This window comes from Pagrus pagrus (assembly GCF_965226575.1).
Source record: "Pagrus pagrus genome assembly, chromosome: 8".
In the NCBI taxonomy this organism is placed as follows: Eukaryota; Metazoa; Chordata; class Actinopteri; order Spariformes; family Sparidae; genus Pagrus; species Pagrus pagrus.
In genome coordinates, this window is record NC_140192.1 from 34,590,811 (window position 1) to 34,616,822 (window position 26,012).

The window sequence follows — 26,012 nt, forward strand, 5'->3', positions numbered from 1 at the left end:
CCAAATTTTACACTTTTTTTGCAGGAACTTTATCAATACAGCACCGACATCAATGGACTTCAATTACCAAAGGCTTTAAAAACAAACTATTTTGCAGAAATTTTTATTTAATTGATGTTTTTTTTTTTCATCTCTTTCTCTCTCTTTGTATACCTTTATTTATTTTCTCTCTTCCCCTGGCTCGACAGTTTTTGTTATGTATATAATTATTAATAAAGTTAAAAAAAAAAAAGGAAAGAAAAGAGAGTGACAAGCGGAGGAAGACGACAGATGGCAGGTTGTCTACTGTAAAGTGGAAACACGAACTTTTTAGTTAATATCTACGCCACTTTGAGTGAAAGTGTTCAACCAGGACTCTTATAAAAACGTTATTAGTGATAGAGTTGTGTCCGTTTGAGTGGACTACTCGGCACAAGAAGACAGAGAGGAGTTTAAGTTAGCTTCTGACCTAGTGGCTAGTAGTGCTTTTGCATGGACTTTGCTAACAAGCTAGCGACAAGCTAACCTGACGAGTAAAGCCTGTGGACCTGTGAGACCGACGGCAAACACAAAGACCCCGACAGGGCCGGATAGCGCTGCGTGAGTTTCTCTTCAGCTCGGACAGCGCTACGAACCGGAGCAAGGGTAAGATTTAGAGAATATGCTTTCATTCTGTTGTATAAGGAAACATACGTTAATAGATACCGATCTTAACCGTTCATTTTGTTTTCACAGACCAACCTCGCCTCATAACGAGGCCGCATGCCCAGATTTACATGACGCTGATAGTGACGCCATTGTGTGTAAGTAACTTTCACTGTTTTGTTCCTCTTCCTTCTTTCCTTCCTTCCCTAATTTTACTGTGACTTACGTTTTTTTGTTAATGCCACTCTCCTTTAATTGTTTTCCAGCTGCATGTAAGACAGTAAGACCGAGCTCTGTGCCTCGCTGCAGTCTAGATTAAAGGCAAATCCCAAGTACAGGGCAACTGAAGGCACCACAGACGTCTGCAAAATGGACCAAATTCGGACAGAATGCTGCCAGTTACCTACAGCTCCGAGGCGTCAGACTGACCTGTTTCACTTCCACTCCATTTGCACTGTTTACTGTTTGCTGTAGCTACTGTTCATTTGTAATGTATGTCTTGTATTTTGTATGCTACTGGACACTTGTAAAGTATCTATCTATCTAGATCTATCTATCTCAGTGGCGAACCGTGAGCACTACAGCTGGGCCTTCACCTCACCACCGAGAAAAGAAATCATCACAGAAAAAAGCAACAGTACAATGAATTGAAAGGGATTAACAAGTGCAAATTTAATTAACGATTTAATTAACGATGACAACGATGTAAACAAATAGACAATAACATTCTCCGCAACAAGAAACATTCTCAACATTAACTGGAGACCATTCACGCTACATAGTTGATATTAAATAAACATACTCTAAAGCCAAAATCTGGAAATATAAAATTAGGTCACCCAGAATGTCACCCCGTGACGCTGCAGACACAGACACTGAGGCTCATTTCATCACCATGGACAGCGCTATGAAATCATGGCGCATTACAAATCATTCACACATTGACAAATAAATTCAAGAGCATCATCAATCTACAATACAATTTCAAAAGTTACACAACGCTGGTAATACAAAGACTATTTTCTAAAGTTGCAATGAAGTGCAAATGCCTCTCCATGCGCAATTACGCATGGCGCAATGAATACCTACGTCAAATAAAGGCAATTTGCGCTGGGACAACCTCCGCAATAAATACAAATTCCTGAATGTCCACTTGGCCAGTAATCTTAATCCCTTGAAATAATAATCAAGGTGTCTTAAAACATAGGCCTACCTTACATGAACACGAAGTCCATTCGTCGGTCTTTCTTTGTGAAGTGGGCGATGGCGGCGTCATAAAGTTTGTCCTTTGATTTGAGCTCCAAAAGAAGTCCTTTCTCTATGGACATCAGTGACAAAGCTCCCAGGCGATCCTGTCCAGTACTGTTCCTGGCGTGCGTCTTGATGCGCTTCAGAGCCGAGAAAGGCCGCTCCACGGAGGAGGTGGACACGGGGATGGTCAGCACCAGGCAGGTGAGGTGATACAGCTGCGGCATGCTCTCAATCAGCTCTTTAAGAGTCAGAAAGTGCAGCAGGTCTGGTGGGCTCCTTGCCTCAAAGTTTGCCATGTCCGTCAGTTCAGTCTTGAGCCTGGGGAGGTCAAAATGCAGCCCGTAGTTTTCCGCGAGGCTCTGAAACTCAGAGTTGGGAAAGTTTTCTCTGTATGAGGCAAACTTCTTGGGGTCCAGAAGGGCAAGGAACATGAGTTTTTCATGATCCTTGAATCTGCTCCTCAGCTGAGCGAGAATGTTGTCCAGGATTTGACTGTGCAGGTGCTGGTACGCTGCGCGCATATCTCCAACTGTCCGTGCCCTGCGCCCACTGGGAACCCCGACTTCGCGCACAGTGTCCTCATAGATGGAGTCAAATGTGGCCTTTTCTCTCTCTATGGTGCTGCAAAAGTCATCGATGCTGGACAAACAGAACTGCATGTCATACTCCTTATTCTGCAAGATCCCAAAGAGCACGTCGGAGTAGGCGAACATGGAGTTGAATGTGGCGAGGAGAAGGCAGAACTCGAAGCCCGTCAGCAGTGCAGTGTATCCATCAGCGCTGTGTACAGCATCATCATCAAAATCATTGTGGTTGTCAACAATGAATTCAAAGAGCTCGAAGAGTTCTTCTCTCCGCTCATACACAGTGCAAACCAAACGTGATGAAAAGTTCCACCGTGTTGGAGTCACTCTAGGCAGTCTTCGCTGGCATATTTCATCCAGGAGTTTCGTGCGTTTGGCTGACCTTGTGAAAAAGGCTGCGTGGCCACTTAGGTGGGAGAAAAAAACTTTGCACTCTTTGATTTTGGCAGCACTTGAGACATGACGAGGTTCAGAGAGTGCTCATAACAGTGAACGAAGAGAGCTTGTGGTATTTTTTCTTTGACTTTAGCTTGGACCCCATTCAGTCCAGAGGCCATGACTGCAGCTCCATCGTAACACTGGGCAATTACCTTATTGGTGCAGGCACAGTCCTCCAGAAACTCCAAAACTTGACGAGCTATGGCTTCTGCGCGCTTATCACCACTGACATCACCAAACTGGAAAAAGCGCTCCTTGACACCACCGTCAGTGGTGTAACGCAGGACATATGACATCTGAGCAGTGTTACTGACGTCAGTTGTCTCGTCTACCATAACGGAGACAAAAGGCGTGTTCCTCACCTCCTCCCTCATTGCTTCTGTCATTACATCTGCCACCGATTAAATCAGGTCATTCTGAATTTTGCTGGAGGTGCCGATGAAAACAGTGGCCGAATCCAGATGACAGCGCAGAGGGCTGTCATACTCCGCCAAAAACTCCAGAAACTCCAAGTAGTTCCCCTTGTTTTCAGAATCTTTACTCTCATCATGTCCTCGAAATGCCAGCTCTTGCTTTCCAAGAAATGTGACGACATTGATGAGACGTTTCAGGATCTTCTCTGTTCTGCCTGACCTTGTTGTTGTGGGCCGTAGTATGATTACGGCGCTGCTCATCTAGCTGAAGATCAACTCTTGTGTCCCCAAAAGTTTTCAAACTGACCGTCATTTGCAGGTGTGCCGCAGAATCTTGATGTCGGTGGGCTGACTTCGTCAGATTTGTAAGGCTGACAAATCCGCTGCTGACCCAGGTGGATGACTTGTCAGTTGTAAAAAGTAAGCAACTCCAGCAGTACAGCCTGTTTGTTTTCTTACAGCCCGTCATCCACGGATATCGCTGATAATTTTCGGTCTTGAAATGCCTTTCCACTTTCTTAACCGTTTCTTTTAATTCCAGTTCTGGAGTTGGTCTTCCGTTTTTTATTATTTGAAGTTTTTCTGTGAAAGGCCGCCTTGAAAAAGGCGATGCTATCAAGCTAGCCACAACGTCACTCTCATCTTCCGCCATTTCACTCTGTCTCTCAACCGCTCTCACCACTCTGCAGAGATTCGATGTTCGGACTTCATGAAGGCCTACGATCTTTTGTTTTATTCCCGCCCACTTAAAATCAAACCGTGATTGGTCGATTTGCCCGTCACTCTCCACACCAAAACACATAGCTTGGCCTTCCCCGGGATTCGTGAAGTCCTAACCGGGCCTTAAAAGAGACAGACGATTCTAATTGGATGACAGCTTTTCAGGACATGAACTTGACAGTAAGCTTAACTTCAGAACATAGATGAGAGAAAATGTATTAAATATATTGTATTAAATTAAATGAGATAGAAATTTAAATGCAAATTAGAGCTGTTCGCACCTCCGCAAGCTCCTTTCCGACAATTTTCAGCATAGACGAACGCCACCTTCACAGCCTGTAAATTGTCGTTCACTGCCAAAAATCACACTTTTCATGCAGTGTATGGGGAAATGTCTTCATATTACAATAACACAATACCCAATTTCCTCAGGAATCCTGTCCTTGAACGCCTCCTTCATTTCTGCAAGGACTGTCTTGGAGTCCCATGCTTTCTGCATTTCAAAAGCACTTAAAATGAAGCCCGTTTCATGAAGTCTCCGTTTAGTTTGATGTTTGCACACCTCTTCACACCAAGCATGCTCATTACATTTACTCATTTTTTTTTATGAGTAATATTGAGTAGGCCTAGTGATTTTACGACCCAGCACCATACATTTTGCAGATTGAACAGATTAATCTGAGAAAATAAAAATGCATCCTGCGGCTGCTTCCTCCCCTTTCCTCACAGTCTGTGATTGTCTGCTGGTTTTTGTAGTTCATCTACATGACATTAAGTTATGATTACGCATTAAAGACTGAAAATAGAGAACACCACCATCTATTCGCTAGGTGCACAAGCGTATATATGTCTATGTGCACAAGCGGTCGTCATGGAAACTTCCGGACGTCCTGGAGTGCATAGCCATTTCTGGTCATAGCTACACTGTATCAAGATCAGTGTCTTTGGGGCAATGAGGAGGCGACTCCTCTTTGCCCCAAAGACACCCATCTTGATAGAAAATAGCTCACCTAACTGCTGACGAAAAGCAAAGGCATCTAGAAAAAATGAATACTTTCGATACGTATTTTTCTCTGTGTGGGCCCTAAAGCTACTAAAACTACTCTCTAAAAACAGCTGGGTTATTTCATCTACCCAACCGCGGGGTTATGAAATGTTTTATCCATTATGGGTTATTTATATGGGATTTGGGTTATTTTTGTGCATCTCATGCGAGTCAAAATCCATCAACCCAACATACATCGGTTGACTCAGCACCTGGGTTGTTTGTGCTTCGAACGTCATCACGTTATTACGTCATCATGTCGAGTCCACACACCGAGCGCTCATGCACCGGGAGAACCTGACCGATCATCCTCGTGGCGAGGCAAATCAATAATAAAAGGTTTGTGCACACTACATATCTAATTCACATGGTCTGTGTTGCGTTACCTATTAAAGTAGTATCTTTAGTTGGTCGGTTTGGCTAAAAACGTAGCTAGCCATTTAGCCGTTTTCATGGAAGCACACACAGCTTATCTGTTTGGTCTCAGCCATTTACCGAGTGAATTAATGAAACTAGTTCATAATGCCCATGGGCATATGGTCATGTATATTGAGTTCTAGCTAGCTGGTTCGCTAGCTAGCAGGCTAATTTGCCAGCTAGTTTGCTAGCTAGCCAGGTAATTCGCCAGTTAACTAGTTTGCTAGCTAACAGGCTAGTTCGCCAGTTAACTGGTTCGCTGGCTTGCCAGTTAGTTCGCCAGCTAGCTAACTGGTTTGCTTACTACTTTTTTTTTTTTCAACTGGTTTGCTAACTAGCAGGCTAGTTCGCCAGTTAGTTGCTTTGCTAGCCGGCTATCAATAAACGCGCGAAAAATGGGATTATGGTCGTTATCCGTTTTTGACCAGACCGTTGCTATGGTCTCCTCTCTGCCCAGAGACCGGCCCTACTCTGCCCCTGAATGGCTAATACCTGCTGTCGGTCGTGAAAACACAGAGCACAAGGCTAATCCAAGATGACTAAAAAGGGATGTTGAGAGAAATAACGAGCCTGCAATGTTAATTCCTCCTTATCATAATACACTTATTTTTCCTGAAGCTTTTAAAATGTGAAGGCATAGCATAGTGTTTGACTGATTAAAGTATATAAAAACAGTGAGAGAACCTGATACGTTTGACTAAATGCATTTATTTGCATTCATAAAGTATTTAAAATGTGTATATGTTTTCAATATAAAACCAAGTAATGATTTATCAAATCTATGCTATATCTCCTCAAAATGGTTGGTTAATCTGTTGTAGACACTAATAACATTTTTATTTTTAAATTTATTTCACCTTTATTTTACCAGGTAACTCATTAAGAACAAATTCTTATTTACAATAGCTGCCTGGCAAACGACAAGGGCCACTTGAGTGAAGGGGGGCTATGAGATTAAAACACAGTGGTGCCCTTCATTTATGCTGTGAGCAGCGACCAATATTCTTGTGAAGTAAAAACATAGTGATTGTTATAGTGATGTAAATTTAGCTCAATTTACGTGTATGCAATTTATCATATGAATTATAAAGGGAGAGAGGGAGGATTGGTTTCTCTATATTTTGTGATGCTAAATAAAATGGCTGTGTTCACTGTTCACCCACAAACAAGCTTTTTATCTTCACATTGGATTCCATTATGCTGCTTGTTTGCATTGCTTTTGGAATAGTGATATCTGAATAGTTAATACAATAGCAATTTTATTTTTGCTTAAGCTCTTTTTGTGTTTGTTTCAGATCAATGGACAACTTTGTCATCAACACTTTGACAGAGTGGCAGCTGACAGACCTTATAGAAAGATTTAAAGGTAAGAATTTTTTTTTCCCCCATCCACGGCATATCATGTCTGCATTGCTACTCATAAGCCCTTTTCAGACATGAACAACAGACAATTTCCGTTTAATCAGCCACGAACAACACCTGTTTATACTCTTTCACACATTAGCACACAACCGCACATTGTCCATGATAGGCGTGTTCACACTCACTGGAAATATACCGTTCAATTCAGGCAAGCGGTGTCAGCTGGGTGAAGCGCGCGCAGGAGGCAGGGCATGTCGCAGAAAGTATGCTGCGGACATGAGTCCCTCGCCGTCCCTTTGATTTGCGGAACTATCTTGGCATCGGCCCTCACTGCCAGGAGTTTGCAGATCTCGTTGTCTCGCCAGTTTGGCATTTTCCGGGGCTGCAGCTGGATAGTATTGTTCTTATCGCCTCTAGTTGTTAAATGATCTTTCTTCCGCGGTGGAAGTTTGTATTTCCCTCCAGTGGCATGATAGATACTGTACGTCATCAACATGCCCGCCCTGCTCACCTGTGTAATAACCTGCTGTGTTCACACTAGGGAGGCTGCAGGTAAATGGAGGTCCCGGCCGTTTGATACGCACATTTTCGTTCACACATACTGCCCTAACGGGCAATGTCCGTAATTGTCAGGTATTGTGTGAAAGGGGCTATAGTGATAATCTGGACAATCATGGAGTTGACTGCATTCCTTTTTTGTATAAATTCTTATGAAATATAATTTCCTCTTTTTTTTTCAATAGCTTCCATGTAATGTGTCGAAGTGACTCCAATAAATGAATAGGGCACATGTCTTTTGTAGGCTTTCAGTGCTTCATTCTATTTTGTAAAAATAAATGATGGTATATGCATGTTTATTACTATAGCTTCCATGTAATTAGCCATACATTTTTGTTTTCTGCTCCTCTGTTGTAAAAACAAAGATGTCTTTGTGTTCTATTTTTGTCTTTCAGAGGAGGGGATTGATGAGAGCTTTCTTCTTTTAGATGAGGCTACCATCAACCAGTTGATCCCAAGAGCTGGCCCTAGGCTCAAGTTCCTCAAAAAATTTAGAGGACTTGTAAGTAGTTGAGATGAATGTAGACGTGAGAGGCTCAATTCTTCAGTTTTCCACACACTGTTATTTCTGAGTATTTAATAGTTTCTTTGGAAAGATGGCATATACTTGCTTTAAGTGCAAAAGGCAAATTTCAGGGGGTATCAAGAGTCTTTTTATGCATTTACGTGCAGTACACCATGTAAACTCGGCATCAACACATTTCCAGTGTAGTGAAAGTGGTTGTGGTAGGACATTTTCTTACATGTGGTCATTTAAAAGACACTTGGAAAAGGAGCATGAATAAATACTCTTGATGACCCCTTTGAAGGTCCAGCCCCACCTGTTTATGTACAGAATGTTGAAATGCTGAATGCTGAAATGGAGCCAGCACAGGGAGATGAGGAAGTTGAGGAGGATTGGGATGAACTAGAGCCAGAGGGCATTACCAATCGGGTGGCCCTCTTTTTAGCCCACCTTAAATCCAAATCTTCTATGACATACTCAAACTTAAACTTTGTGGTTCAGCATACCTCCAGTTTAATTAGCAATATTGTCAGCAGACTGCAATCAAAGACTATGTCTTTATTTCGTCAGTTTGGTCTTGATCAAAGCCCAGAGGTAGAAGAGCTTGGGGTGGAGTTCTCAGAAGCAGCTGAGCCTTTCAAAGGAATGGAGACAGATTATAAACGGATGCAGTATTTTGCTAAATCTGGAAACTTCATTCAGCCAGTTGAGGAGCTTTTGTCTGGGGTTTCCTATGTTCAGCCAACGGCCTCTGCCACTGGCATTGTCCAGCAAGTTGGAGTTCCTGATTCATATCACCGTATTCCATTAAAGAGCCTTTTGACCAAGATTCTTGAAATTCCCGGGATTTTACAGGCCATGCTGAAATGGCAGCGCAGAGAGGGTGATGCAATTCAGGATGTTTTTGATGGGGAGTTTTGTAAAACACATCCATTGTTCCAGAACGAGGTTTCAATCCCACTTGTGATTTACCAAGATGATTGTGAGATAGTAAATCCGCTTGGTTCTAAGATTGGAATTCACAAGTTAGGACTTATTTATTTCATCTTGAAGAGCTTGCCACCAGACCTGCTATCAAGTTTGCAGTCACAGTTCCTTTTAGCAGTGTACAAATCTGATGACGTAGCGACCTATGGCCTTGATGCAATCCTACGCCCTATCGTGGAAGAGATCAGGTGCCTAGAGAGTGATGGCATCCTTGTTGATACCCCCAAGTATCAAGGTGTTGTCAAGTTCACAGTGGTCCAGGTAGTTGGAGACAATTTGGGCTTGCATTGGCTACATTGAAAGCTTCAGTGGAAATTATGTGTGTCGGTTCTGCAAAGCAAATAAATGGGGGGTGAGGTCTATGACGCTGGAAGATCCTGCACTATTGCGTGATCGCAATAGCTATGAGGCAGATTTGCGTACAGCTGACTCCTCCCAGACAGGCCTGAAAAGAGACGGTGTCTTGAACAACTTGTCTTTTTACCATGTATCAGACAATGTGGCAGTTGACATCATGCATGATGTACTTGAAGGGGTGGGGCCCTATGAAGTCAAACTTGTGTTGAATTCGCTAATTGAGCAAAAGCATCTCACACTAGAAAAGCTTAATTACAGAATAACAAGCTTTGACTATGGATTTTGTGATAAGGGTAACAAACCTTCTGTCATAAGCAAGAGTGATCTCAGAAACCCTGAAGGCTCCATACGGCAGTCAGCATCTCAAATGTGGTGCCTACTTAGGTTACTGCCGCCAATGATAGGTGACCTTATCCCTATGGATAACAAGCATTGGGAACTTCTACTCCTCCTCCTCTTGTGCATGGAGTTCATCTTTTCTCCTTCGCTTACTGTAGCAGCAACACTGTACTTAAGCAAAATCATTGAAGAGCATCACTCTCTCTTCCTGGAGCTCTATCCTCACCTACATTTACGGCCAAAACACTAGGGCCCAACTGATATGGACTTTTTGGGGCTGATACCAATTATTAGGGGGCAAAAAATCCGATAACCGATTAATCGGCCGATTTTTATTTTTTTTATATAAAGTTTTAAAATTGTATTAATTTAAGTAATATATCTACATATTTACTGTTTTTTTTTAACAAATGGCTGCTTTTGAGCCTTTCAGACACTTCTACAAAGAATAAAAGGCAGAAAAATAATTTCAAATCCTTTTTATTGCTGAGTCAAGCAGCATATTAACATGACAACCATCCAACATTAGGCCTACAACAAGGCACCATTAGCTACTACTCTTTACGCCGACAGGAAGACCGACTGATCATCTCAGTAATATACCACGGATTTATCATGAATCAAACTCTGACCAGAAAAGCGTTTTCAACTACTCGCCCCCCTCCCTCCCCTCCGCTGGTCGGTGCCTCCCCGTCTTAACTCACGTTACTCATTTTGCTCCGGTCTTATCTGGAGACATGCAGCTGCCTCAGTGAGAGAAGTAGCTAGTCGATTACGTAATGTGTACTGTTATGTTTATTCTACCGTTACTGGCACGGCTAATATGTGTAGCAAGGCTAATAGCAGATGGCTAATTCTAACTTTAGCTTGCATATTACATAGTGCTTAAATGTTAACTCGGCGTGATCGAGACCAACACAGCGGGGAACATCGTGAAGTGGGTTGAATTGAAACTTGTTGACTTATTGTTTATTTCACAAACTTGTTTATTTACCGTTGAGGCGGACCACTCTCCTCCGTGCGTCCCTGCTGCAGCCTGCTCCAGGTCACTGATCTGGAGCAGGCAGCGGAGTTTGTCATGAGGTCGGTGCGCCCTCTACAGGATAAATAGCCTAATGTCGGGGATCTTTTCAAATGGGGGAACATTTTCAAAGTAAAACCAAGTCTTATTCCCTGCATTTTATTTCTGAAAATATCGGCGACAATCGGCGAGTTTTGGCCGATTACCGATTAGTCTCAAACGGGCTATAATCGGCCGATTTAATCGGCTCGCCGATAAATCGGTCGGGCCCTACAAAACACCACTTCATGCTCCATTACCCTGGAGTCATTCAAAAACTCGGACCGTTGAGGCAGTTCTGGGTGATGAGATTTGAAGCTCGACATGCATTTTTCAAACAGGTTAGCCATGTAACTTGCAACTTCAGAAACATTTGTAAAACCATGGCATTTCGCCATCAGATGATGCAGTGCTACAATTTCCTGTGTGGAACTGTGTTGTGCCACAATACAGAAGTTGGTCCAGGGCACACTACATTTCTGGCCAACATTGAGGGATTTAAAGAGATCCAAAGTGGTCTAGAAGGTATTCCCCTTTTTAGTGAATTGTATGTGCCAGCCTGGGTTACATTTAAGGGAACTGAATATAGACCAGGCATGACTGTATTCCTGTCCTATGATCCATATGGAGAGCCTCAGTTTGGTCTCATGCAATCAGTTTTACTACTGGAGCAAACGTCAGACACACCAACAATAAAGCTTGTTGTAAAGAAGTGGGAAACACAGTGGTTTGATAGGCATTTATTTGCATACAGTGTGATTCCCACTCAAGTTTTGGCAGCTGTAGATGTGAGAGAGCTGCTTGATCACCATCCCCTCCATGCAGCCAGGTCGCACAGAGAGGATGATGACAGTTTATACATTTCCCTGCGCTATAGACTTTTTTAGATAATCAGCTGACTGCCACCGGGGGCGTGTGTGTGTGTATGTTTTGACACTTGTAAAGAGTATTTTGACAGGTTTATATATGTTGAAAAGGCAGCTTGACACTGTCCCCCATATTAGTTTAGTTTATAGCCATACATGCTGCTTTAAGTGTCCATCGCTTGAGGATGATCAGTAGGCTATTTGACTACCGGGATGGGAAGAACTTCTGGGATGGGATGACGCAGGGGTGATAGCGCTCCGGCGTCACGCCGGATTTCCGGCGTACGGAGGTGTTTGCGAAAAAAAAAAAAAAAAAAATCAGGTTCGCGTTCGCGGAGATCCGAGAGGCGCTTTCACTCAGACAAGCGAAGAGCCTGGTGTCTATTTACTCCGAATTTCGTCTGCTTTCGGGTTCCCGACTGTAGCGGATACCGAAATCACCAAAATAAAAGTGTTCACCAACATAAAACTTATAAAATAGACATTAACCTGTAATACAATAAAAGCAAAATGTTAACTTAATGGCTCGGGACTTTCTTGTAAATTATATTCCTTAAATTAAAGAGTTTCACCGCATTTTATTAGCTTGGTGCTTTTATTTTGACGGAAAGGCCTGTCTCTCTCGCCCCACTTCCTACCAAAACAGCGAGTCAGTCAACGGCCCCAGACTAACAGTAGTGCTATTTATTGTTCTCAAAGCAAATTGAGAGTTGTATTACAGGTACAGTGTTTCCTCTACATTCATTTAGGGAGTGGCGGGCCGCCATTCCTAAATCCTAGCCGCCGCTCCTTCAAATTTTTTTTTTTTTTTAATTGTCGCAAATACACCACGGCCGCATCGTGTCTCCACCTTCACAGCAGAGTCCTGCACTGTGTCGGGTGTCGCGAGTGCTGAGGTAAACTAGATAACTATCTTGCTCAGATTGTCACACTCTACAGCCAATGGTATCGTTAACAGCGTGCGCGCCTGACCAATGACAGTGCAGTGACCCACACAGGGCGGGATCTCAACACGGAACGGCACTAAAGTTTAGCTGCTTAGCTAGCAGGGACTCGTCGCGCTGCTACGTTATCAACTGAGTTTAGTCAGCACGTGAGAACTCGTCTGACACGGAGAGTCTCCTGTTGTGTGCTACATGTGTGAAATAACAACTATAGTCTGGACTTTGTCTGCAGTGTATCTGTGTAAACGGCTTCATTCAGCGTCTCTCCCTCCCCTCTGGCACCGTGAGTTACCATGGTTACAGGACCGCCCTGAAACTTTATAGTGATTATCAATAAGAAGTTTTTGGTTAGTTTGACTGTACAGAGTCATGACTGTAGCCTGATTGTAGCTCAATGCTGAAATCTTGTATTATAACATGTAGAACAAAGCCTCAGAGCTTCTTTGATTATTAACAGCATGTTAGTGATGACAGAAAGAGATATTCAATATTCATTCATTCATTCATTCATTCATTCATTCAATTTCTAGTTTACTTTTGAGTATTATAATTGTCACCCACTGACCTTTTTTGGTATGGCTGTAGTATCCGTAGTCTCAGTATGCTATACAAGCAATATGCATGCAGGTAAGTGACTAGTTAAAAGCAGGGATGGATTACTGAACAGGCCTACCAGGCCCAGGGTCCCAAGAGCTCTGATGCTCTACACAATTAAGATGCTACTGTAATATAGGCTTGTATTGGGTTTGTTCATCTCATGTCTGAAAAATGTACATTTATGTCCACAAAAGTCATCAGAATATTTAATTTAATGGACTATTTATCAAAATGTTGTCCCAGGGAATCACACCCCTGGATCCCGCTTGACAATCGTGTTGATCACGGCATATATCGTGGCTTAGGGGCTCGCTTATCTCCCAGGGAAAAAAAGTTCAGGCTCAGGATTTTTTTTTACTATCACCCCTGGATGACGTTACCGAACTACTGGGATGTTCTTTAAGTGACTACTGGGATGTGATAAGTTGTACTGTAAGTATTTTTTGTTTAATCACTTAATGTCTATATGCTCCATATACAGTCTTAATCACTGCCACAGTTATGTTTTAGAAGTCACTTCTTTAAAGACACCTGCATGGTCCAAGAAAGCAAACTTGTCACCTTTTACACCTAAAAACAGGGCACCTGGGTGAATAATTTCTGAATGGTTTTGTGTCTGATGTGCACCCTCTAAAAGTGTGCTGCACCACTGTCCACATAGGTTTCCAAATGTATTGTAACAACCAGCGGAGAGTGCAGTCTAGTTTACATTACTGATGCTCAGCCAGCTATTCTAGGTGGCCACCACTGTTTATTATATTAACCTGGATTTTCTGCGTAGGTTCAACCTGCTGTTGCGACTGCTATCCCACCTACAATCTATGATGTCACACCAACTGCCACTCCTCCAACCCCCATGGAGGAACAAGCAGCAGCTCTGGTACCAGAGAATCAGCTGATACAGACAATACACGTCATTCCACATTTTGTAAGTTCCACTTTAAGACTTGGGTGTCACTTTGTTTACTCAACACTAGGCTGGGCAATTAATCAAAGCCAAAATTTAGAAACAAAACTGAATTTTAAATCTGCAATGTCTCTTCTTTCTCAGGATGTCCGGCAGGTTCTTACAGGCTTACCTGATGGCAAGCAAATTGTTGAGGGCCTTGATGAGGATAATGTCATCACAACTAGCCAGAGACATCTCCTCGTCCGTATCTTGGTGTCGCACCTCATTGAGAAGTTTGGAGCGAAGTACTTAAATAGATTTTTTTATTTTTTTTTATGTTGAATAGGGTTCCTGTTAAATGCACCAATGTTGCACCAACATCTTAAGTGCTAAGATCTTCTTAGGAGCGCTCTTAAGAACGCTGTGAAAGAAGGATGTGTTTCCCAGAGTCGCTCTTAGCTTAAGAAGATCTTTCGCTAAGAAGGAAATGTAAGATCGAGCTGACCCACTCTTAACAGCCTTCTTAGCGACCAAATGCTCAGTGATCAAGCCGCGTCAGGGAAATTTATATCCTCCACTTTGCGAAATAATAAAACAATGCTCAGTGTTGAAATGCGCTCATAGCTGCGGACCACTGGCGCAAGAAAAAAAAATAAGAAAATGGTAGATGAAAAAAAACCTTTTTATTGAATTAACGTTTAACTTTTCCGCAACATCTGCATATATGAATTTATAGTACTACACATAATAAAAAAAACAACAACCCTGTGGCATTTCACAGATATCAAGGGAACAGATGTATTAAACTCAGCTGAACCTCATCCAGAGAGGCTCCACCTGCTACTCTACAGTATATAAATGCGTTGCCAAAGTCCGCGCGTGTGAGAAACCACGGCTGCAATACAGCACATTCTCCCTGCGAACCAACAGCGTCGCCGTGAGCGAAGCCAGACGGTTTACATAAATGCACACGTGCGTCAGCACTTCTCCCCACTGGACGTGCTGTCAGACCGGGCTGTCCAGGCAAAGTACCGGCTGCCTCGTGCGGAGATCCAACGGCCGTTGGATCTCTTTGCCTGGACAGCCCGGTCTGACAGCGCACACACACACACACACACTTATGCGCTGATAAAGAGGTGGGTGATCGATCTGCCTGGCATCGATTGATTCAGCACAGCAGCAGCGCGGTGGACAGCTCCCATTAAGAGCTTCTTGAGAAGCTTCTTTGGCTTGATCTTCAGGTTCTCCTAAGAAGGCAGTTAAGAACGCATCTGGGAAACACCCGTATCTTAGCGCTCCTTCTTAGCCGAACCCTTCTTAAGAGCCTTCTTAAGTCCTTAAGAACGATCGAATCTGGGAAACGCGGCCATTCTCATTTGAAAAGTAAAATTATAACATGTAGTTTATTTTCATTTCACTTGAGATAAAACAGGACACTACTTTGAGGTCTGACATTGACCTAGATTTGCGAGGAAGAACCAACATTTCACCTTGGTGACTTTTCCAATTGCTACAGCAATTCTTTTTGGATAAGACACATGTTTCAGCAGTACTTTAAAGGGGTAGTTTGAATTATAGCACATAAAGAAAGATGTATGAAATGCTTACCGTCAATATAGTTGATGCGAAGGTATTAATTAATAACCCGAGTCCTGTGTTCAAAGTTGATTTGGTTAGTCTACGTTTACTCCACAAAACTCATTGCATTTGTACTGTTGACTTATGTCTTCTAAAAAATGCTGTCACTAGGCACAATTTTCTGTATTTGCTATGCAACTTATCAATGCACCTCTGCTGTTCCCTGCCTGCGGGTGACCGCAGCACAATGTGTCCTTACACAGCTTTTGCATGCACATGTGCATTGATAAAAGTTGCACAGCAAATACAGAAAATAGTGCCTAGTTGAAGGGACACAGCGGTTTTATAGAAGAAATAAGTCAACAATACAACTGCAATTAGTTTTGAACACGAGACTCTGGTTATAAATGAATCCCTTCACATTGCCTATATTAACTGTAAGTATTTCATTCATCTTTATGTCCTACAATCCAAACTATCCATTTAAATCTAGTTTTCACTTTTTACCTGTGTGATGTTTTTTTTCTGTTTTACAGTCCTACGACAGAGACCAAAAAGGCCCTGGCATCGGGTTTGGTTCAGTCATTTCCCAGTTTGAAAGACTCATCAAGCAGTGGCAGCGTGAGTGTTTTTTGAAAAAGGTCATTGAGATATTTATTAGGGGTGTCATGATTCTCAGACTGATTCAATTTGATTTTTAAGGTCACAATCCAATTCGATTTTTAATTTAAACTTTACTTGGTTAACTGGAGTCAGCCAAGGGCTCTATACTAGGCCCCCTTCTGTTTTTGCTAGATTTTCAATGTAGATCTCCTATTTCTGGCGAATCCTCACCAAAGAATACACACTAGGGTTCGTACATGTGACATCACTATCTAAATTTTAAAAAAATCTTGGTGTTTTTATAGGTTACTAAAGTCAAGTTCGATCCTGAAACTGACATTCCATTTGATTTTTTTTTTTTTGATTTTTTTTTTTGCTCATTTGATCTCAATTTCTTTTTTCTCCTTGTTCAGGGTTCCCGCAGGTCCTTAAAAAGTCTTAAATAAAAAATCGTGAATTTGAGGCCTTAAATTGTCTTAAATTTGGCAAAATGTGGCTGGAAGTCACGACCGCGACGCGCTGTGAGCCTGTAGGTCTGCTGTTTTTAGCAATGGAGCATGGAGAACCATAAATTGGGCTTAAATGCTAAAACATTCAGTTAAAAGACACAATCCAGCTCACTCCTCCTAGAAACGCTTCCATGCTGTTTGATGCCCGGTTTTATGCACTGCGCAGCAGGAACAATAATTGGTCTACTTCTCTGAGGACAGACAGACGTACAGACAAACCCTGTTCTAACCGTAGCCCACGCTGTCAAAGTCAAAACGTGCCTCATCTCTATTCATCAAAGATTTTGATGTCTTGGCAGGAAATATGGTACACCCCAGGACGTTGCCACAGGCCAGCCACTGGATTCCTGGAGGAAAGGCTGCGTAACGTCAGGAAGAGGCTGAGATCAACCAGCAGGTCGCGGAGCACGGCACAGACAGCGCCGCAAACGCCAGATGATGGTGCTCTTGCAAGGGCTCTCATACCAGGTAATTATTGAACTGAAAAATTATTTGATGAAGAAAAACATCCATATTATATTGACTGACAACTTGTTTTTTTTTTTTTTTTTACAGAATGTACCATATCAGACGAACGTGCGTCACAGATAAAAGAATGGTTGAGAAACAATTCTCAGCCAGGTAGAGGACCAAGGTACGTTTTATCAGTCTGTTTTCTGGAAATAATTGACACAAGCAGAACCCATTAAACGAGCCGTTTTTTCGTTTTTTCGTTTTGGGGCAAAAAACGAAAATCAAAAGTTCAGCTCGTTTTCTTGTTTTTTGGTTCTCACTTACAAAACGAATTTACCACTCAATATTTTGTTTCCGTTGGTGGGCGGGTCCTCTGACTGGCTAATGTGCTTCCTTGCCCTGTGCTTTTCAAAATAAAAGTTCTTCCGTTTGATAATGTCCACAAAAATATTGCTGTATTATAGACACTAGCAGACACAGAGGTCCCCAACACCCACAGTCAAGACTGACCCGGCTTCAAATAAAAATAATAGTATTCATAATCATTTGAAAATGAGAACGTATGAAGTTTTGTTGACTTCAGTGCAGTTGATGTTTAGCCACGAGGTGGCGCAGTTGTTACATGAAGAGTAGACCTCAGGCCTTTACTACGAAGGAGGCTCAACATCTCCAGGCTCTGTGTTCATAACCCGGCTCAACAAAACCTAAAGCCCCGGTCAGAGCTAACTGTATCACGACGGTGGTCATTGTCCGGCTCTGAGCTTTGTGCTCTGTGCGCGTTCACATCAAAGGAGCTGCGATCGCGGCCTGCTGAGAGCTGAGAGAGCTGAGGAATGGGAGTGATCACAACCAAATATGAAAAGAGATGAGGCTAGTTTTTAATTTCTGACAGCTGAACATTGTGCATCTTTTTTTCTTGTTGAAAGATATTTTATATTGTTTCCATATTATTATTTACTGACGGTGATTACAGAATGCAAGTGTGTTATATTGAAAGTGAGGCTAGGTGTGCCTATGAATATAGGCTACAGTGAGTTTTTTAAGGTGCTGTACAAGCAAATCATATTGTCTACTCTGTACAATGACCAAGAGTGTACAGTAGCAGGCTACTGTACACTATAAACAAATGATTTTGCTCTTTGCTCATGGCAGTTGTGACAGTCATTTTTGTTTACATGTCAGCAGGCAAGCTTCACTCATGCCAGGGATGTATTATGCTTTGTCCTATAGCCTACTTAATTGTATCACTTGGAACATGTTATGAAATGGATCTATAGTATAGAAATTTGCTCATAACAGGCCGGCTGGAATACAAAGCAAACTTACCTCTCTCGAATGCACATTCATGGAAGTCTTGTATTGTCATCCCAGGACAAAACACAAACAATGCAGTAATGTAATAATATACATCTTTACATGCACAATACTGAGTCATTCAGAGAGTTATTAAATGTTATTATTATTTAATCACGCAGAAACCACATGGCAGGTGCTATTTTCCCATCCATAGGCTACTCTAAGTACAGCAGTGTGAGGGTTTCATACATGTAGGTTGGATCACTCTTCAGGAGGTGTCCTTACTCTACCAGTAGAGAATGCCTTCCTGAAATTTGTGAGAAAGTAGAGCATACTTTCCCTGGAAGTACAGACTAAAAACGGGTTAGGGGGAAATCCTAGAGGAAACACTGCATATATTTTGGAGAGGGGGGTCGAGCATGTGTCTTGTAAGTGTAAACAGTGAGTTACTGTTATCTGAGGAGCACGCGTCATAATTGTGAAGGGTTACACAGTGTGCAAATTTGTTTCATTTTTATTTTATTTGGCAGGGACACAGTATTTTCATACGTAGTCCCTGGCCACTCACAATGACACACCACCTGTACAGTGAGAAACAATTGTTGCCTGATGTGCTATTAAAAAAGTTGATTAAGAGTTGGGCCTACGAGCATGATTTGTGACACCACAGTTTAGAAGCCAGTCCCGGTCCAAGATTTAATGTTCAGAAGTGTGATGTGTAAATCTGAAGTGTACAATACAAATGCCTACGATTGACTATAGTAAAGTACATTAGGATACATCTTGTGTTCGGCAGGTAAACTTAAGTGAACAATGTTTGTTCAAACAATAACATTGATGAAATGGATTCCAGATAAATTATCGTGTGGTTATTCGCTTTCCAGTGAATTGTGCAATAGAGATACTTTTTACTTTTAATAATACTTTTGAGTACATGTCAGAGCCTGTACTTTTTACTTTTACTTGAGTAGATATTTGGATCAGTACTTTCACTTTTACCAAAGTCGTTTTTTACACAGGTACTTTTACTTCTACTCATCTCTAAAAACAGACTGGGAGGTAGAGCCTTCAGTTACTGGGCTCCTTTACTGTGGAACCAGCTCTCTCCATGGGTCAGAGGCAGACACTTATTACATTTAAGTAGAGAGACACCCCCCCTCACCTCTCGCACCTTGTCGTTTGGCCTTGGCGTCTTGCGCTCTCTGTTTCCACAGATTCTCCACAGCTCCATCCCTCTGCACCAACCGTCGCCTGCATCGCCCCCCTTCCCCCCCACTGTTAAACCAGCCTGCCCTCCCTGTTCACAACCCAGTCTGCCACCCACTACTCCCATTAAGCTGGCCTGCTCTCCCTGCCTTTCCTGCCCACCAGAAGCTGCCTTCTTCAGCTCCTGTCAACCATTTCCATGTTTTTCCATATTCTCTGTTATAAACTGTTTTCATGTCCGTATACAACATCTATTGCACGTCTGCCTGTCCTTGGTGAGGGATCCCTCCTCTGTTGCTCACCCTGATGTTTCTCTAATTTTTCCCCTTTTAAAAGGGTTTCCTGGTCGTTTTTCCTCAGTGGATGTGAGGGTTTAAGGGAAGAGGATGTTGTTATGATGCTCATGCTATGTAAAGCTCTTTGAGACAAACTGTTTGTAAAAACAGGCTATACAAATAAAATTGCCTTGCCTTGCCTTGCCTAACCCGCTTGGACTGTAATTCATATTCATGCTACTAGTTTGATCATTGACTGACTACATAAATAGTTGCAGAGAAGATTCTTCAAGTCATATTATATAGGGTATATACAAATTTGATGTGTTTAGGCCATTTATAAGATCTAGTTAACATCATTAAAAGTAATTTCCAAACACAAAAAACAAAAGCAAAGAGAGATTTTGCAGCAGTAGCACACTTTTACTTTGAAGTTCTCAACTGGGTTCGTCACTTGAAACCTAATGCAGCGTCTCTTTAAAACAGCAAACAGTAAAACAACCTGATTCCTCTCCCACTCTAGTCAACAAAACATCTGGAAAGTTGAATGCATCTACAGGTACTGTACTGTAGTTATACTAAGCTGCCAAAACAACACATTAACGAGGCAACATTAAAACATCATAAAAACATCACCAACACATTTCATCACAAAAACACACTTTCAACTACCATACAGGAAGCTAGCCTAGTCTTCTTTACGGAAGGGACCTCAAGCTGACCAGCGCTGCAGAGAGTCCAGCTACCTCTGTATATATGGGCAGGTCATCCCTGCACTTGAGGCAGTGATCTGACGTGTTCTTCCATTCTTCTACGCAGACTTTACACCCCACCAGGGTCCGACAGCAGGATGAGAACATCGGCTGAGTCATTGTATCTGGAAAAAAAAAAAAAAAAAAAAAAAAGGACATGTAAATTTTATATATTGATATTGATTTTAGATTGGAACTTCAGAAAAAGAAACTGGCAATTTAGAGAAAGATTACACTGTTCCATTATGAAATTCAGGTACTGGGATCATAACTTAAGGTAGTTTTAATGAATAATTATTAGTAGAAGTTAGAGCTCGCACATTACACTGCAAACAGAAATGAGAGTCAGACTTTTGAGAAGTAGCTTCTGCCAAGGCAACAAATGTTGATGTCTATTTGGCATCATTTATATTTTGCTTTAATAAAATATATGCATATGGAGCCAGAGACGTCCTTTACAGGGTTACAGTACTTTTACTTTGCACTTTTGAATACATTTCAGAGCCTGAACTTTATAGGCTCTGTACTTATGCAAGTACAAGTTTAGAAGTAGAATTGGCTACTATTTTTTTTACACAAGTATCAGTACTTCAACTTAATCATTGGAAGTGTACTTTTGCCACCCGTGAAGTTAACACACAGTAAAGTGTGATTACTGATGACCATTCAAATTTGCAAAGGTCATATAGGTTGTTACGTTCCAACTGAAAAAGACCAAGGGTTCTGGTTGAACAGAACAGAGCAATAGTTCTTGAAAAAAAATGTCTGGATTCTCGACTCTCACTGTATTGTTGCCTGAAATCATTTTCTGTTTTCAAGTGTTTTTTCATTTTTCTAAATCCTTAATTGTCACTTAAAGACAAAATTAAATAATTTTCGAAACAACTGCTCAAACACTAACTCTAATACTACATTTGATTACTTCTGTGTTACACTGAGCAATATTCAAATATGCAGAATGGAAACAGTACCTCTGCAAATCAAACAGATGAATGCCTGTTTGAATTCAGGCAAAACTGCTGACAAATCACGGCTGACGGTCACTAAGTCAGTTATCTTCTTGGTAACTTCATCCAGCCCTTGGGATGCCTCCAGCAGTTCCTCCACATTGTCCCTCAGCATTTGGATATGGTCATTTCTATATTTGGCACATTTTGCATATAGTTAGCAGATCAAAAAAAATTGCAGCCATTTGAGAAATAATTATATGGAATTTAGTTGTATGCACAGATAGGTATTAGCAAATAAAAAGTCCCTGAATAAATGATAACATGATGGAAAATATCTGAAAATAGCTTTATATTTCCTTAACTGTGTGAACAGTTTCTTTGAGAATGACTGTATTGTAAAAGTTCAAGCTATGACAAGGAACGTTTGAGATAGAGTGAAATGGAGACATAGATTGACTTAAAGGGATATTCGGCGTAAGTTTAACCCATGCAGCTTCAGCAAAGGCCGCATGATAGCAATACACTGCTGTCTATTCCTCCACCAAGAAACCACCACCAAAAAGCCACTCATAGCCACATATAACGCTCAGAGCAGCACCAAAATTCAGCAACAGCACAAATAGGATCCCAGCCCATAATACAATGCGTCAAACATCTGTTAGCTTTGCCTGGTTTCTATTGAAAAGAGACCAAAACACAACTCACCCACTCTCCTCCAGTTATACGTTATGTAGCAACTTACTCCACCATTTCGTCCACCATAGCGTCCAGGCGCTGACAAAACATGTCCAACTCCTGGCAGCACAAACATTCAGTTTCAGTGGCCATGAGTGGGTGAGTTGTGTTTTCGTCTCTTCAATAGAAACCAGGCAAAGCTAACATATGTTTGACGCATCGTACTATGGGCTGGGATCCTATTTGTGCTGTTGCTGAAGTTTGGTGCTGCTCTGAGCATTATTTGTGGCTATGATAGGCTTTTTGAGCTTGTGGAGAAATAGACTGCAGTGTTTTGCTATCGTGCGGTCTTTGCTGAAGTTGCTACAACTACAGAAGCTAGCGGTTGGCAGACTTGATCTCTTGAGGAGGGGTCTTACTCGGTGTGACGGTGTGTTAGACCATGGGTTAAACGTACGCTGGAATATCCCTTTAATGTTCATGTTTTTAATAGTCGGGGAAACCAGAGCCCCTGGAGGAAATCCACACAGGCACAGGGAGAATGTGCAAAGTCCACATGGAAAGGTCATGCCCCAGCCAGGATTCAAACCCAGGACCTGCTATGAGGCGTTGGGGAAAAAATATGTTTTGTTATCTAAACAATACCTGCTACTTGATCGTCGACGATGCCATTGCTGGAATGTGGTACTCTCAATGGCATGGATTTTTCGGGCATTCTGCCTCCAGAACGAAGACCCTTCATGAGAGAAATGCAGAGTAAAAACACAAAGAGAGATTTTAACAAGAGTAAACACTGTTATACTGTCAATACTTTCAGACCATTGGCATTTATACAGTATGTAGTATGAAAATTAAATTTAAAAATATTTTTTTCACCAGTTGTCCCTTCTGACTCAACAATTGCATTGCCGAGTGAGTCGGTTAGGATGTAGTTGTCATCGTCCCCCATGGCCACCTTCAGTTTCTCCAGGATGGCAGATACACTTGCCTCTGCTTCAGTAAATCTCACTATAACCACCCTTGTTGATACAAGCTTCCCCTCCATTACTTCTGACACATGAATGGACCTGTAATACAAAAACAACAGTGAAGCAAACCAAACTACCACATAACAACATGCAGTCTACACTACAGTGATTTAGTTGTCCAAACAGACCAAAGTGTGAGCCCATGTAAAACTCTGAATGCACCACGCATGCTGACTTGAATATTAGTTCAACACACACTTGAGGCACATTACAATTGAACACACCTGCAGCATACTCAGATCATCTGTCACTACTCCACCTTCTCTTATAAATAGGGAGTTTTACATCCAATAGCTAGTGCTTACAGTTCTTGCCAACTGCTTACACTCAAAAAGCGAATGCTTAGATCAAAGCTGCAAAACCAAAACTTCTTGTAACAATACCTCAAACACATAGTGACAATACCTTAAACACATTTTCTGCTTTACACTTTGCTTGCAATTCTTCAACACACTTTTTGCAGAACATTGCACACAGTTTCCTACATTAGACACATCACTCAACATTGAAATACCTTGTTGTCATTGTATTTAAAATGTAAAACACATCTGGTAATTGAACATATTTCTGCACACACCTGAAAACACTAACACAGAAAACTCAACACCAATCAGTCTGACCTGTAGCACAGCAAATAGAGCTCAGCCTGCTCAGGTAACACGTTTTTTGTCAACTGGCTTCATGTTTTTGACAAACATAAAGGCAGTGAGACCCAGAAGAAAAGGTAGTTGTGGGATATCATGTAGATGTACAGGACGGACCTGAGCAGCCGGGGTTTGTTGGCATATGGGATAATGTTACGCTGTAGTTCACAACGGGCTGCTCAGGTCCAGGACCGGTTCACACACCATGACAATTTCACAATGTTATACATAGTGTTACAGTATGCCTCCATTACTCCTCATTTCTGAACCCAATTGAAGAATTCTTCTCAGCATGGCGCTGGATGGTATATGATCGGCAAACACATGCCCACATGCATCTTCTGCAATGTAAGAGGCATGTAAGGAAATTGAGGTGTGGTCAATTTGGTCAAGTTGGATTTGGTACATGAGGTGATATTTCCCCCGTTTAGCCAGAGAGGAAATTGTGTGTGATGTGAATGAGGTGGTAAGATCCACATAGAAGGAAAAAAACCCTACAGCTGATTACTGTAGAAATTCTACTTTTGAGCGCCACACAGAATTGTTTGGGAGAATAGCACTAAAAATAACAAAGACTGAAGTGTCTTGTGTAAAGTTCATCAGTGTGTTGCTGTTGATTTGAAAGTTAATCAAAATGGCACATGTGTACAGTATAATTTTGTTGCTAGAATGACATTTTTACAAAGGATTGTAAGGTTTTGATTTCAGAGTTTCATCTTGACAGAGCTGTGAGGTGTTTTACAACAAGTGTTGTGTCTTATCTTACTTGTGTGTACTTGTGTACATTAGGTATTTTTTAACAACTTTAAAGCGCAAGGCTCTGTACCTTGTGTTTTAGAAGTTGTTTTCATCCAGTATGCTCTTTTGCTTACTAAAAGGAGATTGCAAATTAAAACTTGAGCACTATTACCATTTTAATAAGCACATTAATCTATGACACCAATGCCTCCCTACCTCTGAAATGACCGAGCCGTGCTCACTGATCTCGACAGCATGCTCATGTTTGCAGTAGTCACAGGCTGACTACTGCGAAAGCCAAATTGCCGCGATGGAGCTGGGGCTGGGGCTGTCGGGGTCCCTAGAGTGTCCCCAACTTCCCCATGAACTTCATAATGACCATGGCTACACAGGTCCAGGGAGCTTAAACACCCACTCTCAATTGGAAAAATTGCAACGTTGGCTGCATCAGTGATATACAGGCTAGCCATGCTGACCTAGAAGGGGAAAAAAAGAAAAGAAAAAAAGTTAATATTTTGCAACTACTTTGTCAAAAGTATCAATAATATCTTTTCATGTGCACTATTGCACTTGCATTATTTCTTATGCTCGGTGTCTCTTTCTCAAAACGGTACAGACAGGCGAAGTTAAGGTAGCAAGTTTGAATTACTTACCTGGAAAATGCTGGCGATCCTGTCCACACGCATATCATCCATTTTAAGTGTTATTCTCTTGTTCCCTCTGTACAGAACATATGTCTCCATTTTATCAGACGATTAGGCTTATTGCGTTTGTGAAGTTATATTCCCTTTTATTCAGTCGATCCTGCAAAGCCGGGAAACCTGGAGGGGAAGACGACGGTGGGGCTCGCGGGGCTCGCTCAAAGCGCCAACTTTTTTTGGCGGATTGCTTTTGCGCATGACAGAGTGTGAAAAAACCCGCCTTAAAGCAAAAGAAGTAGAAGAAGAACAACAACAACAACGGTTAGATGAAATGGAGTCCAGTTTGTCACCCTACCGAGAAATAATTCAAAATATGCTCAGACATGGCCATTCTGATGAAGAAATTTCCAGTCATCTCCACCTTGAATGTGGACTTACCAAAGGCTTTTCCAAAGCAAACATTCGGCGATTTTGCGCGCAAAACGGTATAGGCAGAGAACAGGTGCAGGACTCCAAACTGGAGAGCGAGATTGCTAAAGCAATTAATGAGGTAAGCAACAGCATTTTCCATTATATTTGTATGATTGATAGCCGCAGTGCACATGCAGGTAGTGACCAGTGGCGTTTGTACATGTAAAAAAAAAATGGTGTGCGCCACCAATTAATAGAAAGGCTGCATACCAGAAAAACGACAGTGCTTTCTCTTGT

The 26,012-nt window shown here is 41.8% G+C and overlaps 2 protein-coding genes and 1 long non-coding RNA gene across 8 annotated transcripts in view; 2 read left to right on the forward strand and 1 right to left on the reverse strand.

Annotated features, from left to right (window-relative positions):
- Positions 1-271: 271 nt before the first annotated feature.
- Positions 272-1,302, forward strand: LOC311260799. The gene is made up of 3 exons (XR_014623055.1): positions 272-624; positions 715-782; positions 891-1,302. It is a non-coding gene; the product is annotated as an uncharacterized lncRNA (long non-coding RNA).
- A 4,015-nt stretch (positions 1,303-5,317) lies between these two features.
- The window catches only part of LOC311261558 (uncharacterized protein), a 52,745-nt gene continuing 32,050 nt past the window's right edge, over positions 5,318-26,012 (forward strand). For 4 of the 6 annotated variants that reach the window (XM_084360317.1, XM_084360323.1, XM_084360321.1 and 1 more), the window contains exon 1: positions 17,203-17,280. Coding sequence is in view for 2 of the 6 variants with exons in the window: in XM_084360319.1 (XP_084216445.1) it covers positions 6,792-6,858; positions 7,808-7,914; positions 13,849-13,995; positions 14,119-14,261; positions 16,071-16,155; positions 16,946-17,114; positions 17,202-17,280 (797 nt within the window). In the remaining 4 variants the exon portion in view is untranslated. Of the gene's footprint in view, positions 5,415-6,787; positions 6,859-7,807; positions 7,915-13,848; positions 13,996-14,118; positions 14,262-16,070; positions 16,156-16,945; positions 17,115-17,201; positions 17,281-26,012 lie in introns of those variants that run through there. The other 2 variants (XM_084360319.1, XM_084360320.1) reach the window with 2 other exon arrangements.
- LOC311261559 (uncharacterized protein) lies at positions 20,358-25,816 on the reverse strand. The gene is made up of 5 exons (XM_084360324.1): positions 24,880-25,816; positions 23,130-23,320; positions 22,899-22,989; positions 21,600-21,766; positions 20,358-20,753 (listed from the first exon to the last, which is right to left on the reverse strand). Exons 1-5 carry the CDS (start codon positions 25,131-25,133, stop codon positions 20,575-20,577), a joined length of 882 nt encoding a protein of 293 aa, XP_084216450.1. The 5' UTR covers positions 25,134-25,816; the 3' UTR covers positions 20,358-20,574.